General features: G+C 37.2%; 1 protein-coding gene across 2 annotated transcripts in view; it reads right to left on the bottom strand.

The window, feature by feature from the left end:
- pcdh11 (protocadherin 11) overlaps nucleotides 1–13,678 on the bottom strand; it is a 124,751-nt gene that overhangs the window by 41,444 nt on the left and 69,629 nt on the right. For both annotated transcript variants that reach the window (XM_034883514.1, XM_034883513.1), the window contains 2 exons: nucleotides 7,887–7,922; nucleotides 2,201–2,399 (listed from right to left, as the gene is read on the bottom strand). In XM_034883514.1, the coding sequence (XP_034739405.1) occupies nucleotides 2,201–2,399; nucleotides 7,887–7,922 (235 nt within the window). The remainder of the gene's footprint in view (nucleotides 1–2,200; nucleotides 2,400–7,886; nucleotides 7,923–13,678) is intronic.

Raw genomic sequence — 13,678 nt, forward strand, 5'->3', positions numbered from 1 at the left:
AGTGTATATATATATATATATATATATATATATATATATACATACACTTAATCAAATCCCTTCTTATATGGTGTTCACACAACTCTCAAATATATACAGGTATCTTTTATTACGGTAACATCAGTATGAATGACATTAACTTTAATACAATTTGGTGTGATATGGTTACTTAGAGCTTTGTGGTAATAACTACAAATAAAATCACTTTTCAAATATCCAACCACTAATATTAGACTCCAATATCACATTCTCAGTTAGTCTGTTCACACTCTCACTCTGATTTCTAATGCAGCAATTTGTAAAAGTACACATGCATTTACTACATTAGCATGGCCTTCTGTCTAAAACTAATCCACCTCAACAAATACTACTCCACAGGGAAAGTGGGTAATGAGTGCAGAATTGGCGTAAGTTTGAATGAAGTATGAGATGTTTATGTCACTGAATATTAATGATATGATGAGCCTCTGTATGTGAATGAATCACACATATGAATCACTGCTGTCACCATGGTGAATACATTAAAGGGCACAGCTAGGGAAGGAGAGGGTTCATCATTAGATGTATGTGTTTGTATGTATGTGTATGCACATGCCTGGTGTACAGAGGTGTGTGTGTGTGAGTGTGTGTGTGTGTGTGTGTGTGTGTGTGTGTGTGTGTGTGTGTGTGTGTGTATGGGAATACGGAAGCCATCTGGTTGTGTGTGGCTATATTGCTGTAACCTGCAATACCCTATAAAAATAGGAAAAATCTCACATGGGACGGACCTTTGCATGTAAATGAACAGGAATCCATCGCCAGGATGTCACCCATCTTGTCTAATGTCTAACAAATGCATTCACAGTCCCACTCACAGTGACACACAAGCCCTGGACCTGTCAGTGCAGCTGCTTTGGAGGCAGATGCGCCAAGGTCTGTTGTCTCACTTACAGCTATGACACAATGGCAATACTGCACGTAGGTGTATGCAATGCAATCTATTTCTAGCTGTCCTGGAGATTTCTTTTGCTGGATAGAAGACAAAAAAACCTGAGTTTTTTTTTTTTTTGACAGGTCACTCCGTGCGTTGGCTAAAGCATTTCTAGAAAAGATACACATAGGCCACAATGGGAGTGACCAGTCTGAGTCTCAATCCAGTCTGCAATACAATATGATGCAGGGTTACCTCCGGAAAATAAAATCTAACACACTGGAGTAGAATATCCAGTTTGAAGTGGAGGGTGGATGTGACTCAAGCAGGGATTGGGGACTTAGAATAACCTTGTTCACGTTAGGGTGGAGCAAAATCCTTTCAGCAGCATCATTGGCATGCTGCAGGTACATTGGCTTTGGATCTAGACTGCCACTGGTGGAATAAGCCACGGTCCTCTGTGGTGTGTCTAAAGCTCACTTCTTCTCCCCTCAGCCAGTTATTTGAGCAATAATTTTGAAGAAATCTGTTGAATACAGTATGTATGAGGAAGGAGTGGTGCATCCCTGAGTTCAATGAGGCTTTTCACTGAGAACATCACTGGGCAGTAAGCCATGCAGTGACAGGTGTCTTGTGAATCATTTAAAAAAAAAAAGCCACACAGTTTCAACTTCAGAAGTAAAATTATCCTCGTGTTGGACAGCTTAGCACTGGACTACATTTAAAACATTCAGCCTTATAAAATAAAATGTTGAAAAAAAATGCACCGCGCACATTACGTTACACACCTTATATTTTTTTTACACTCCCATGACAACAGATTCCCTGCTTGTTTTTATCCAATAAATTGGATTGATCAATTCCAATTTATTTGCATTCCTAATATGACTTAGGTGATTTTTGGTTTTAAATTTCAATACATATAACTGACAAATAGGATACATGGAACAAGAGTTTATTTCCCCCTCAGCAGTTCAGCCCTGCGTTTCGGTTGTCCTAGCCATTTAAATGAAGACCTCCCAAAAACAGCATGTATAGCAAACAACATTATTTGTGTTTCTACTAGTTTTTTGAGAGAAAATCGTAGCTTGTTGAATGTTTGCAAGGCTGTGTTTTTCTATTAGAATCGCAGTTGTAATCTCAGTAAATTATTTTACTGTCTAAAAATACAGATGGCCAGATGCAAATTACACTATGGAGAATCTGCCTCAAAAATTACACAAAATTTAAAACCATAAACATAACAGATTAAGAGATTTGCCTTCTGTGGGAGAGAAATTCAGTACTCACTAGATTCAGGGTCTGAGTTGCCATCTCCCTCAGTACGGCTGTTCGGTGATGTTTGCTCATAGTACTCCTCCTGGGGGAAGCTGAGGGGAAGAGGCTGGGTGGTGCTGGCCGTGCTGCTGGGCTCCGGGTCTCCCAGCCCGCTGTCACTGCAGCTCTCCTGGGAACCGTCAGGAAGATGGAACGTCACGCGGCGCTGAGTCTGGAACACACCAACAAATAAGAAATGTTAGAAACTTCTCTGTCCTGTTCAAAAGGCCCCAAAAAGTGTGAAAAAGGAAATGAATAGACAATTTAAAAATAGGAAGTACAGCAGTGTAGTGTGTGAGAGAATGGAATAAAAATCTGAGAGTCAGTGTTGTTGTCGGTCACACCTTAAGACTAAAATTAAACCTATAGACCACAAGCTTGAGACTGAAATGCCAGTAAGATGAATCATTTAACTATACTTGATTAACGTGTCTTCAAGGGCCCTAAAAATGTGTAGGTACTCTGACAGTGAAGACAGTTTTTACTCTAGAATAAAGGGTAACACTTTACAATAAGCTACACAAAAATGTAGGTAGTTGCTGAGGAATGAATGAGGAAGCAATGAAGAATGACCCAATGAGTACTCAGATTGAGTAACGAATGGTAAGTTAATGATTAGTTACTGATTGACTGTAATTCAAGCACTAATGATTAGTTACTTTTAACAGAATGTTAGCTACTGTTAAATGAATGAGAAACAAATGCTCATCCAATGAAAACTGTTCACAGTGAGATACAGTATGTCCAGAGGACAAGGACACTGCTTCTGAAGTACCCATTGTCCCTGAATAAAAATAAAAAAATAAAGTGTGTGTGTGTGTGTGTGTGTGTGTGTGTGTGTGTGTGTGTGTAAATTTATGGTGCTCTGAGCACCAAAGAATTCAAAAAAATTTTCCCCTTCATTGTACTGAGGTAAGGACAGAAATCTCATCAATCTCAAAACCTGGGCACATAAAACCATAACTGTCGTCAAGCCTATATCACAAGGAAAAACTTTTCCTTTTTTTATGTGGGTGTATTGACGATGTCATCATCAATTCAAAGTTTGACCTTTGACCTCAGTTATTCCTAAACTGTCTTTTGTGTTTTCTTATCAAAACACGGATATATTTATTGGCTACCAGAAATAAATATTTAAAAACATGTCACATACTTCCAGGGATGCATGTACCTTGGTACAAAAGAAAGACTCCTTTATTGGTATTCTCTCTGTCTTGGCATACCACCACGGACAAAGATTATTAATATCATCATGATGGGGTGACAACAATAATCGTTTGTGGGGGAATGAGTACTGTGAGAGGGTATTTACAAGGGAAATCCTTTCCTAATTGCATCAAGTGTTGTTGCTACATGCTCAGCACGGCATCCATCATCTTTACCTTTTACTTGGAAAATATGCCAACATTGCAGCCTGTCACCAGGGAGATTATTTAAAACAGTGACCTCATAACCCCAAAAATGATTTCTGGAGAACTTCTGGCGAATTACGTTTCGGATAGCCTAATAAACCGACTAAAAAGATTTATAATTGAGACTTCCCGTCCTGATAATAGATGGGATATTTATTAACAGGTTGAACTATGTCCTAGTTTTCTCTCTCACCCAGTTTAGACCCAAAAGGAGTGGAAATGTGTGTGGAGGCGGAGACTTTGATTTGTAAAGTCTTGGGAATCACAAGAGTGTGGGCATTTTCTTCTGAAAGGTGCAGGCCTCTTTGATTTCTCTGGTGGTTTACAGAAGTTCATGTTGTGACCCTTATTTGGAGCTAAAAAAGGAAAACACATCCTATGTGAGCAGTGGTGTCTGCTAACATGTTAGCGATTCCTCCAGAAAATAAACCACTCCATTGCAATCTTTTGTATTGTGAGGCACAGTGGGTAATCTGTAAATACCATTAACTTCTTAGTACCACTGCCAGTTTTCTTTACATCTTTTCCTCAGAGTTTGACAAAGAAAAGAATGAGGAGTGAGGACATTTGACTTAAAGTAATTGTCACAGTGAGATATGCTGTAGTTTGAATTCATGTCTCCAAATGACTTTCTAAGAAGCATTATTCTGCATCACACATGTATAGGAGCATAAAACACAAAAAATATAATTACACCCTCAGCTTCAGTTAATGTGGAGAATTTTTTGTCCCATTATTCAAACTAAAAAGAGATTTGTTTTATAACAGAAAATACAACTGGAGTGCAAATTACTATCTTGATTTTCTTCATTGCTGTAGCAACAAGAGCAATATGCGAGTCTTGAATTAAAAACATCATTAACACATGCTCCTTTAAGCTCAGGAGCAGGTGATGTCTCTATCGCAACATATTTATTCCTCAGCCACTATAGTGTGTAAATGAAGCACATATTGTTCTTTGATAAGACCGAATAAGGCTTGGAAAATAGGAGAGAAGGAGAGTGAAATAAAGCCTGGCACTAATGAAGGACACAATGCCAAAAACCAAGTGCACAAAAAGCTTAATTTAAAAACTATCAGAGAGGGTTGACTAACCTAAATCCACACAATTAGCACGCTAAAAGCACAACTGAGTGATTTTCAGTTCTGGGATGTTGAAACAGCTAGCCTAACATTCTATTTTCTTGATTTACTATCCACTAGATTTGTCTTGATCCTGAGGCCACAAATTACTGTGTGCATGTGTTTGTATGGGGGTATGCTTGTGAGTAAAATAAAGACAAGAAATAAGAGAAAAAGAGTGGAAAAAGAGCATACAGTCAAAAAAACAAATAGAAAAACAAACAACTCATGTGAGATAACAATTGAAAAACTAAAAGCTTTTTATGCTATTGTTTGTGTTAGGAAAATAAGAAAGAAAATAGTTTTGTGCTCCCATGCACCGCGCTAATTTGTGAACCCCATACAAATATACAATGCTGGACTCCTTGAAATTAATCTTGGTTTTTACAGCATGTGTTGTGACATCTTCTGCTGCCAAATATAGTGGTGTACTTCTAAGGTTCTGTATGGAATATACATGTTTTTTTTCTCTTTGTGTGGTTTTATTTATTTTTTTTAAGACAGATGAAAAATAAATAAAATAGAAGAAATACATTGTTGGCAAAATCATATACTTTGGTTCTGTGTGCCATGTTTCCCCGTGCTTTCAATCGTTTAAATATCAACTTGTTCTCAAACAGAGTTGGCAGCTGTTTCTAAAATTACTGGAGGATGCATGCAAAAACCAAAGTCCAGGTTCCAGCAAAAGAAAGAGCCCACTTATGGAAGGTTGGCAGCTCTACAAAAAGCATACTTTCTCTCCACATGATTCTAATTATTGGAAACTTGCTCCAACAATGGCATCCAGAATCTATTAGAAAAAACAGCTGTCCATGACAATTAGGACATAATCATTTTGCATAAGGGAGTGTCTTCATTTTTAGACTGCTGTTTATTCAAGCCCATTCAAGTTGGTGCCAGATGTTAAGAAAAGCCTAATTTGATTTCATGATGCACTCAATACTAAGCTGTTTTGAGCTCCAAAATTAATTACAATTAAATACCATTAATGGGTCTTAAATAAATAAAAGTTTAGCTCTCAGTGGGAATGGCAAATGTGAATAAAACATTCATGTTGAAAGACAAACATGACAAACAAAAACAAACATTCACTGAGAAGTCAAGGTGAGTGTTTTGCTAAGCATTATCACTCATTTAAAGAAGCCGCCAGAAATCCATAAAGCAAAGACAAGCTGCGGTAAGAGATATCAAGACCAAACAAAGCCCGTTCAGCCAGATAAAACACTGCCTTGAGAAGTATGTACACGGAGATAAAACGAACAGGAGCGATGCATGCCAAGTTCTACCGTATAACAAGCCAGCCAATCTAAAACCCTCCCTCTGGTAACCACCCAGACAATAGGCAGATGGGGCTGGATTCATGGGTTACCGGATTAGAGTCCGTAATATTTAGATATAGAGAGAGGAGAGGCCAAGTGGCTGAAAGCTTGTCCAAACATCTTTGAGTTTTAGTATTATATATAGTTTGCCCCCCAACTACCACTCTTTAGAAAAAGCAAGGAAGTCAGTGCTGCGCAGAAAAGGACTTGGCTGACAACCACCTCACTTTGAGTGATAAACAGGGACCACTTAGGAGTGAATCAGGGGAGATTGGCTCTGCCATTTCAGATAAGGATCAGCTTGAGGGCACACCTAGACCTGCATAAATCTGTTCAGAGGGGATGGTGATTTGTCATGTTGCAAATGTCCTATATGGAGAAAAGAAACAAAACAAAACAAACTGAAAAGGCAAGGTATTCATCCAAATAACACTGTCCCACATGTTCCTATTCTTGATAGGATACAAAAAAATCTGTCCGTGATTTTACTTTGCGGGTGTGTCCTTTTTATTTGAACATGCTGTTCCAGTGAAGCCTGTTATGTGTGAGATGATATGCTACTGTGTGTGAAATGATGAGTTAGCGGGAACATGCAAGAAGGAGGTGATTGTAGCATGTGGGTTGAGAAATCACTAGACGATTTCTGACAAATCACATTGTTTTTTTATGAATTTCATCAGTTATTGAGTCATAACATGATGATCTTTTCCGTGCAACATGAACTATGACAGTATATGTAATACTTCTCAGTCCTAGCAAAGCAGTGTAATGTTCTTTTGAGCACTAAAGAACTGTAATAATATGTAGAGGGATGACACCAATATAATGGCTTAGAAATACGTACGCAACGCATTTCTAACCTACTGGTTGTATTGTAAATTCACATCAAATAATATCAGCAATATTTAACAACATTAGACTGCACACACAAGCCATTGTGTGCAGGAACAGTTGCTGCTGAAATTGAAAATGTTCGAATAGTTATTGTCTAAAGTGCTGAAGGAGCTTCCTGCTCTCATGGACCAAAGACTAGTCAGCTTTGTGCCTGTGTGCAGGCATGAAGTGTAAGATAAAGAGAGTAACTGAAACATTTAAAAGAAAAGAGAGGGTATGACGGTCAGATGCCACCATACATTTTGATATATTGTTTATGGAATTGTGAAATGCCCTTGAGCTGAGTAGAATTTCTCTTAAACAAGTAACAATATAGACAATTCAAAGTAAAGACATGTTCATGTCACTCTTAGCAAAACCTTACCGTTGAGCAACCCTTGCTAAAATATAATTTAAAGATTATTAATTATTAATTTCTGCTATTCCCATAAAAACTTCACGGTTTGATAAAAAAAAAAAAAAATCTGGCATTTTAAAAACCTACCCCACAAATATTTCCATTATATTCATGCAAGAATATGTTTATGACAGTAACAAACCAAATTTACAGAAAGATATAAAAAAGAACAAGTCGAGTCATTACCAAGATAAAGTTCAATCATCGCTGTCAAATAAAAGCCTTGCATCTCTACAATATTCTATTGATTAGATAAAAAATGTTTTTTAACCAAAACCACAAACTTGTTTCATGACCTTGATGGATTCTTAACGTTTAATCCACAGAACCTTTTAACTGAAGTAAAAACATTAACATCAAACTGTGGTTTTGAGGTTTTTAAATCGCAACAATATGTAGATGTAGTTTGGGCAAGATTTGTAGTGAGACATGCTTATGTAACTTATGTAAAATATAGTGATAGACCTTCTGCTTATGGGAATGTACATGCAAGAAAGAGCGGACAACATACTCACATTCACAGAGGTTATTTTGCCAAGTTGACAGGCCTCCTGCAGAGACAAAAGAAGAATCATTTTACATCACTGCCAGACTGTAACTCAGGATTTACAATCAAATGGATATTTGGAGCCAACAATGGAAACTGCACTGGGATCTTCTGAGTCTTCTAAAAGTCAGTCAGAGTCCACAATTGACAACCCCATAGATTTTGCTGTAATCTTGTTTTATTTTAATTGGTATTGAGATTTAGGATACATATTGATTTCTTCCTCAGCATTTTTACAGCACGTTTCTGTGCTCAGGTGGCACGCCAACAAACTGGGCTGCAGAGTACACACCCTCTCCCCAGAAATGTAACAAATAGAGCAAACCTGACATCCTGACAACACAAGCCCTACAACTGACACTTTGATAAAGATGTTTTCTCTGCATGTCAGAGAGAAAAGTGAACAGAATATCAGATGAAGCATCAAAAATTAACAATAAACAGCGACAAGCTTCTAAATTGGGAACAAAAGACACCCGCAAGCCTGCAAAATAGCATCCTCTCTCTGGGGACTGAGATAACTCACAGAGAGATAAGAGTATTTAATTTTTAATCACCAATTTTGTTTTCTTTGTACTGTGTATAATAATCTGAGTACATGACTTGACTTGCAAAGGAAATAGAAGAAATCTGGCAGTGTGGAGGCACTTAGACAGGGGAGAAGCAGAGAGGACTGCTGGGGTGGAACGGTAAAACAATGAACAGGAAACAAGTTCATGTCAACAGATTATCCCATTCACCAAGGGATGCTGCTACTGACTGAGCGACAGAGCAGCACACTCAAAGCTATTCATCAAAAACATGAAAAAGCTTCATAGTGGACAACAATTTAAATGTAAAATCTCCAAACTTCTGACAAACAACTAAACAATTGTAATGTAGAGAATTTATAAAGTTAAGTGAAGTTTGTGTGGAGGCATATTTGAAACTTGTATGCAGGTAATGATTAACTCATTGGCATGAGGTAGCCTATCTAGTCAATATAAATCAATAATATGTCACCAACAGTTTGTCGCTTCTTCAACAGTTTTAAAATTCAGATTCTCAAATATATTTTTGGGGAATATTGTGGCAATACTTTCACAGCACTGCTCTGTGCCAACATCTTAATTTTTCAATGTCGTGCTTAAAAAAGTTGTTCCAGGACTTGCTGTTACTTAGCAACAATAATTTATTGTCATGTTCAACTTCAAAAATGTTAGATTTGAAGGGCTCTTTTCCCCAACAAAACTGTTTTAAAAACAAACAACCTAACCAGTACCCAGCGGCAGACAAAGTTGGCAACTGTTGAAAATAGTGGAGCAATTAGCTAGCTAAAAAGCCAGATGTTTTTTTCACAGGAGTTGGCGGAGACCAAATCAGAGTTTATATTAGAGTAATTATTGGACTTGCATTCCCCAGATGGAGAGAAACATGACTCCTAGTGTGACAATGTTACTTAGCTTTATGTCTGCTTTATGCAGTAATAACTTTGTGAGGTAAAAAGTCATTGTTGTGTTTACAGCTTGTTATGCTGCCCCCATTTGGCAAAAACATGAACAAATGCAGGTTTAATATCCGAAATAGGGGATGTTGAACAATAATATGACATACCTCACATCTGTGAGATAAGTTTGAAAGTCAGCTCAGTAAATGTTTTTATATAATATTAAATGATGATACATTATGTCTAGATAGATGTTGTAACCTTAAGCTGTAAGTTTAATTAAGGCTGTACCTATCACTACACCAGACTGACATCATGGCACTAACCCCTATATATAAATTGATAAAGATAGTGAAAGTAAAATGTTTTCTTAAATATATGTAATATATGTATTAATTATATTTTTAATATATTTTATATACATATGTAAAAAAACGATTTTATTTAGATGTAAATAAAATCATATATAAATATATATAGATATATATATATATATATATAGATATAGATATAACATAAATATTAAAGGTGTTTTTTCTTATTGTTTTGCATATTTGAGCACACCAACATTTTTCAGGTGTGTTTGAGGCCTTACTCATTTGCATCCACTGATGCTGGTAATTTAAAGAAAGATTTTACTTGAGAGTGCCATCTAGCAGTTGTTTCTTTTCCAAGTAATGTTTTATTCAACATCTTGTGACACATACGTCAAGTTACAGACCTTGCCAACCAATTAAATATATGATAATGTACATGAAGGATCTGAGAAGTTGACCTATGCTTGTCTCGTATGTAGATGACATTCAAAATAGTCCTAGTACATCTGATTGCTAGAGATCATAAATGTACAAGTTTTCTCTTTTTTTCCTCCTTAGTTTGGACTGGTCAGTGAGCCTCTATCTGTATATACTGTGCGCTTCTCAAACTAGCGGTTTCAAAACACCCACATGCAAGCCTGGGAGAGTTATGCTTAAGATAAGTGCATTTGTTGGTGAACCACATCAAAGTAGAGAGGGATGTCTTAGCAAAGGCAGTGGAGCCTGAACTGAGCCTTTGATCGCCCCAGGCACTCTGATCATTAAAATATTGGATAAATAATTGATTAAAAACACCAGACCTTATTGTGCTCTGGTTCTGTATCCAAATGAATCCCAATTTTGAGACATAGTGGCTGCACAATGCATAAATGTATGTAGGTGGAAGTGCAAATTCTGACTACAGTGCAGTCTTTGAGTTCCCCAGTTACAGTATGAACTGGAGATAAGTGGAAGTGCTGCAATAACCCGTCTTAATCAGTGAGGGTCTCTGAGCATGCCAGGTTACCACAGAGGTAGAAGGACAGGGTTATAATCAAAAGCCATACACATAAGGAAGGTAAGAGTGCATTCCAGCTGTGCGTAGGTGACTGAAGGGTATCTAATATTACATCTCTGGTGTAAGCATGCAGTGTGCAAGAAAAAGACAATGAGCCCACTGTGTGCATACCAACGATATTAAAAAGAGAATTTTCCATCAGCTTTAGTACATACGCTAGTAAATCTCCCTTATTGCATTCATGTTTACATTTAGTGTATAAAAATAAATCTAAATGAATAAAGATTTCTAACTTACAACACAATGCCACATAGTTATTTATGTATTACCGTGCATGCCTCTAAGTATTAACGCTAAGCAATATATTTTAGAAAACTATTGGGTTGCCAACATAAGCACAGTAAGTAATTTCATTAGTAGTCTTCTGTGTCATTGTAACACAATTCCTGTACTGGGATCTAGGAACAATAAAAATAAAGATAAGTAAGTAATGATGTAGAGGCCACAGGAAACACGGCAAACCCATTTACTGTAAGGGATTGACCATTTTTGGTGAAGTGTCTCATCTCAGGCTGTTCTCATGAACCATTTGTACACATACCTACAAAAAGTAATTTACTGTAATCTGTATGTAGTTCATGTATTTATTTCTGTATGCCCCTCATTGATTGCTACAGTACAAGACTGCAGAGATTGCATAGGGAGGAGGCTGAGGGGAATGTTTGGGTCATAAAACACAGGGCTTTCAAGTGGGGGAGTGAAGTTTGTGTCCTGGAAGAAGTTAAGGTGAAAATACAAGGCTCTCACTCAGGAAACGGGCATTCGTTTCCCGGGAGTACTATTTAAGGGGGGCTGGTGTTTTAACTAAAACCACAAACTTGTTTCTAATCTTAAGTAATTATTTTGGTGCTTAAACGTAACTGTCATCACCGTAACTTGTCATCTAAAAATAACTGTAATGGCAGCTGTCATGAACGTCACATGACAGTACCTGGCTCGCAGTTATCTTTTGTCGGATAAACTTAACTGTCATGTAGGGGTGGGCAATATGGAGAAAACAAATATTACAATATTTTTTACCAAATACCTCAGTGTTGATACCACAACGATATTGTAGTGTTGACTATTGGTGCTTTCAAAAATTATTTACAAATATTTACAAAAGTGGATAAAGGCAAATAATAGAACAGCTACAACAGTCTGGAAGGCTTAGAAAATGACATCACTTTACTGTAATGCAGCCTTCAAAACCAGGAAAAGACAACACTAATCCGTATTGCGATATCCAAAATTTAAGACAATATCTAGTCTTACATCATAACATTGATATAATATTGATATGGTGCCAAGCTCTACTGTCATTTGACAGGTCAACTAAACTTCGACACGTGACCGGCTGGTGGTTGCCGTAATTTCGTTCGATTTCATAAGAATCCGAATTTGGCTCGGGAATTGGAAGTTTGGGTCTACGGCTGGAGCTGCTGCCCCTGCAACCCGACCCCAGATAAGCGGACGACAATGGATGATGGAAGGATGATACATAGGATCATACAAATCAGTTAATGAGAATACGTTGCTCAGCTAATGTGGAGTTCATGGCACAATGGTCTCATTTCACCAATCTCTGAACTCAAGCAACATTAAAAAGCTCAGTAACACAGTTTTAGCTCCTATAACGTACAGTGTGTGAAACTAATAACAAATTGTTACCCAACAACAATAGCCAGAGGTGCTGTTTTCAGACTCAGGCTTAAACACTCAGCCAAATAAATATCTACATCTAAATTTCTAAGGTCTTGTTATTCCAATTTCTTTGATGATATTTGCTCTTTATGAAAACAGAGGTCTGTCAACATGAGATTACTAAGGAATAACAATAAACTTCATATGCCTTTTGCTTAACTCATTTTCAGCAATTACTACGGTGGGTGTCAAAATACTCAGTTGACTTTACAAGTATATATTTCACTACATTTTAATCATACAGAAAAGAAAACCCAGTTTTTTAAACCTTTTTAAAATTCCTAACTAAATTGGCTGACCTCTTTAATCTGTTAGGAATGGGACAGCACCACAGCAAAGAGCTTTGATAAGTTGTTTCCATTAGCAATAGGTTCAAAGCATAGGCAGAGTCTGACATTCAAGCCGGAGAGGGGCAAAAAAAAAAAAAAAACTCATTGTAGCAGCTGAGACCTGGCCTACCACTTTGGGAACACAGCACATAAACACAGGGACAAAACAAACATGCTAAATAAACGTATATGTTCATATTTTAATAGATTTTGGATTACATTGTAACAATTTAACAATTCACCCTTAGGAAATCCAATCGCAGCACGGCTGTCTTGGAATGCAATAGACAGACGGTGGCAGAATGCCCCGGAACTTTTATTCAACTCAAATGTAAAAGTGAACAATCAGTGTTCTAGTCTGTTGAGATCCTTCTCCAAACGCAGAAACAAAGTGCAATCACACCATAAAAAATTAAGACAAGATAAGAAAAAAGATCTGTATTTTGCCGTAACCCACTGACACGGAAAAAAAAAGTAATCCACAGTGATCAGTAGATCCACAGAAAGGGTCACGGTGTATCCAGCAAGGCCTATGCCAAACAGCTGACGGAGGCCTCTCCACTCTGCCATTTAAACAAAGTGGAATAAATTGTATTAAAGTCCAAATCTACACGAAACACTCAATCACTTAGTAAGATGAGAGCAAATATATATATTATGGCATTTAGGCAACCTTTCTTGCAATGTCTGCACAGCAAGGTGTCCAGACTAGCGCAACAGTAATTTTAAATGCATTGACAACGGTCTCAGGTGAGCGCTACTTGTCACATGTCACACAACCCAGCCTTGATTTTTTTTTTTTTTTACTAAAGCAGTGTAAGGAAATCAGATGTATTACCTAACACCATTTGGTTGTTTTGTATTATTTAAAAAGTATACAAAATATCTGGTCATGCCAGAAGTAATTAATCCACTCATTCTTGAAACAATGCAATTATCTGTTACAGC

The sequence above is a fragment of the Etheostoma cragini genome, chromosome 10, assembly GCF_013103735.1.
Source record: "Etheostoma cragini isolate CJK2018 chromosome 10, CSU_Ecrag_1.0, whole genome shotgun sequence".
In the NCBI taxonomy this organism is placed as follows: domain Eukaryota; kingdom Metazoa; phylum Chordata; class Actinopteri; order Perciformes; family Percidae; genus Etheostoma; species Etheostoma cragini.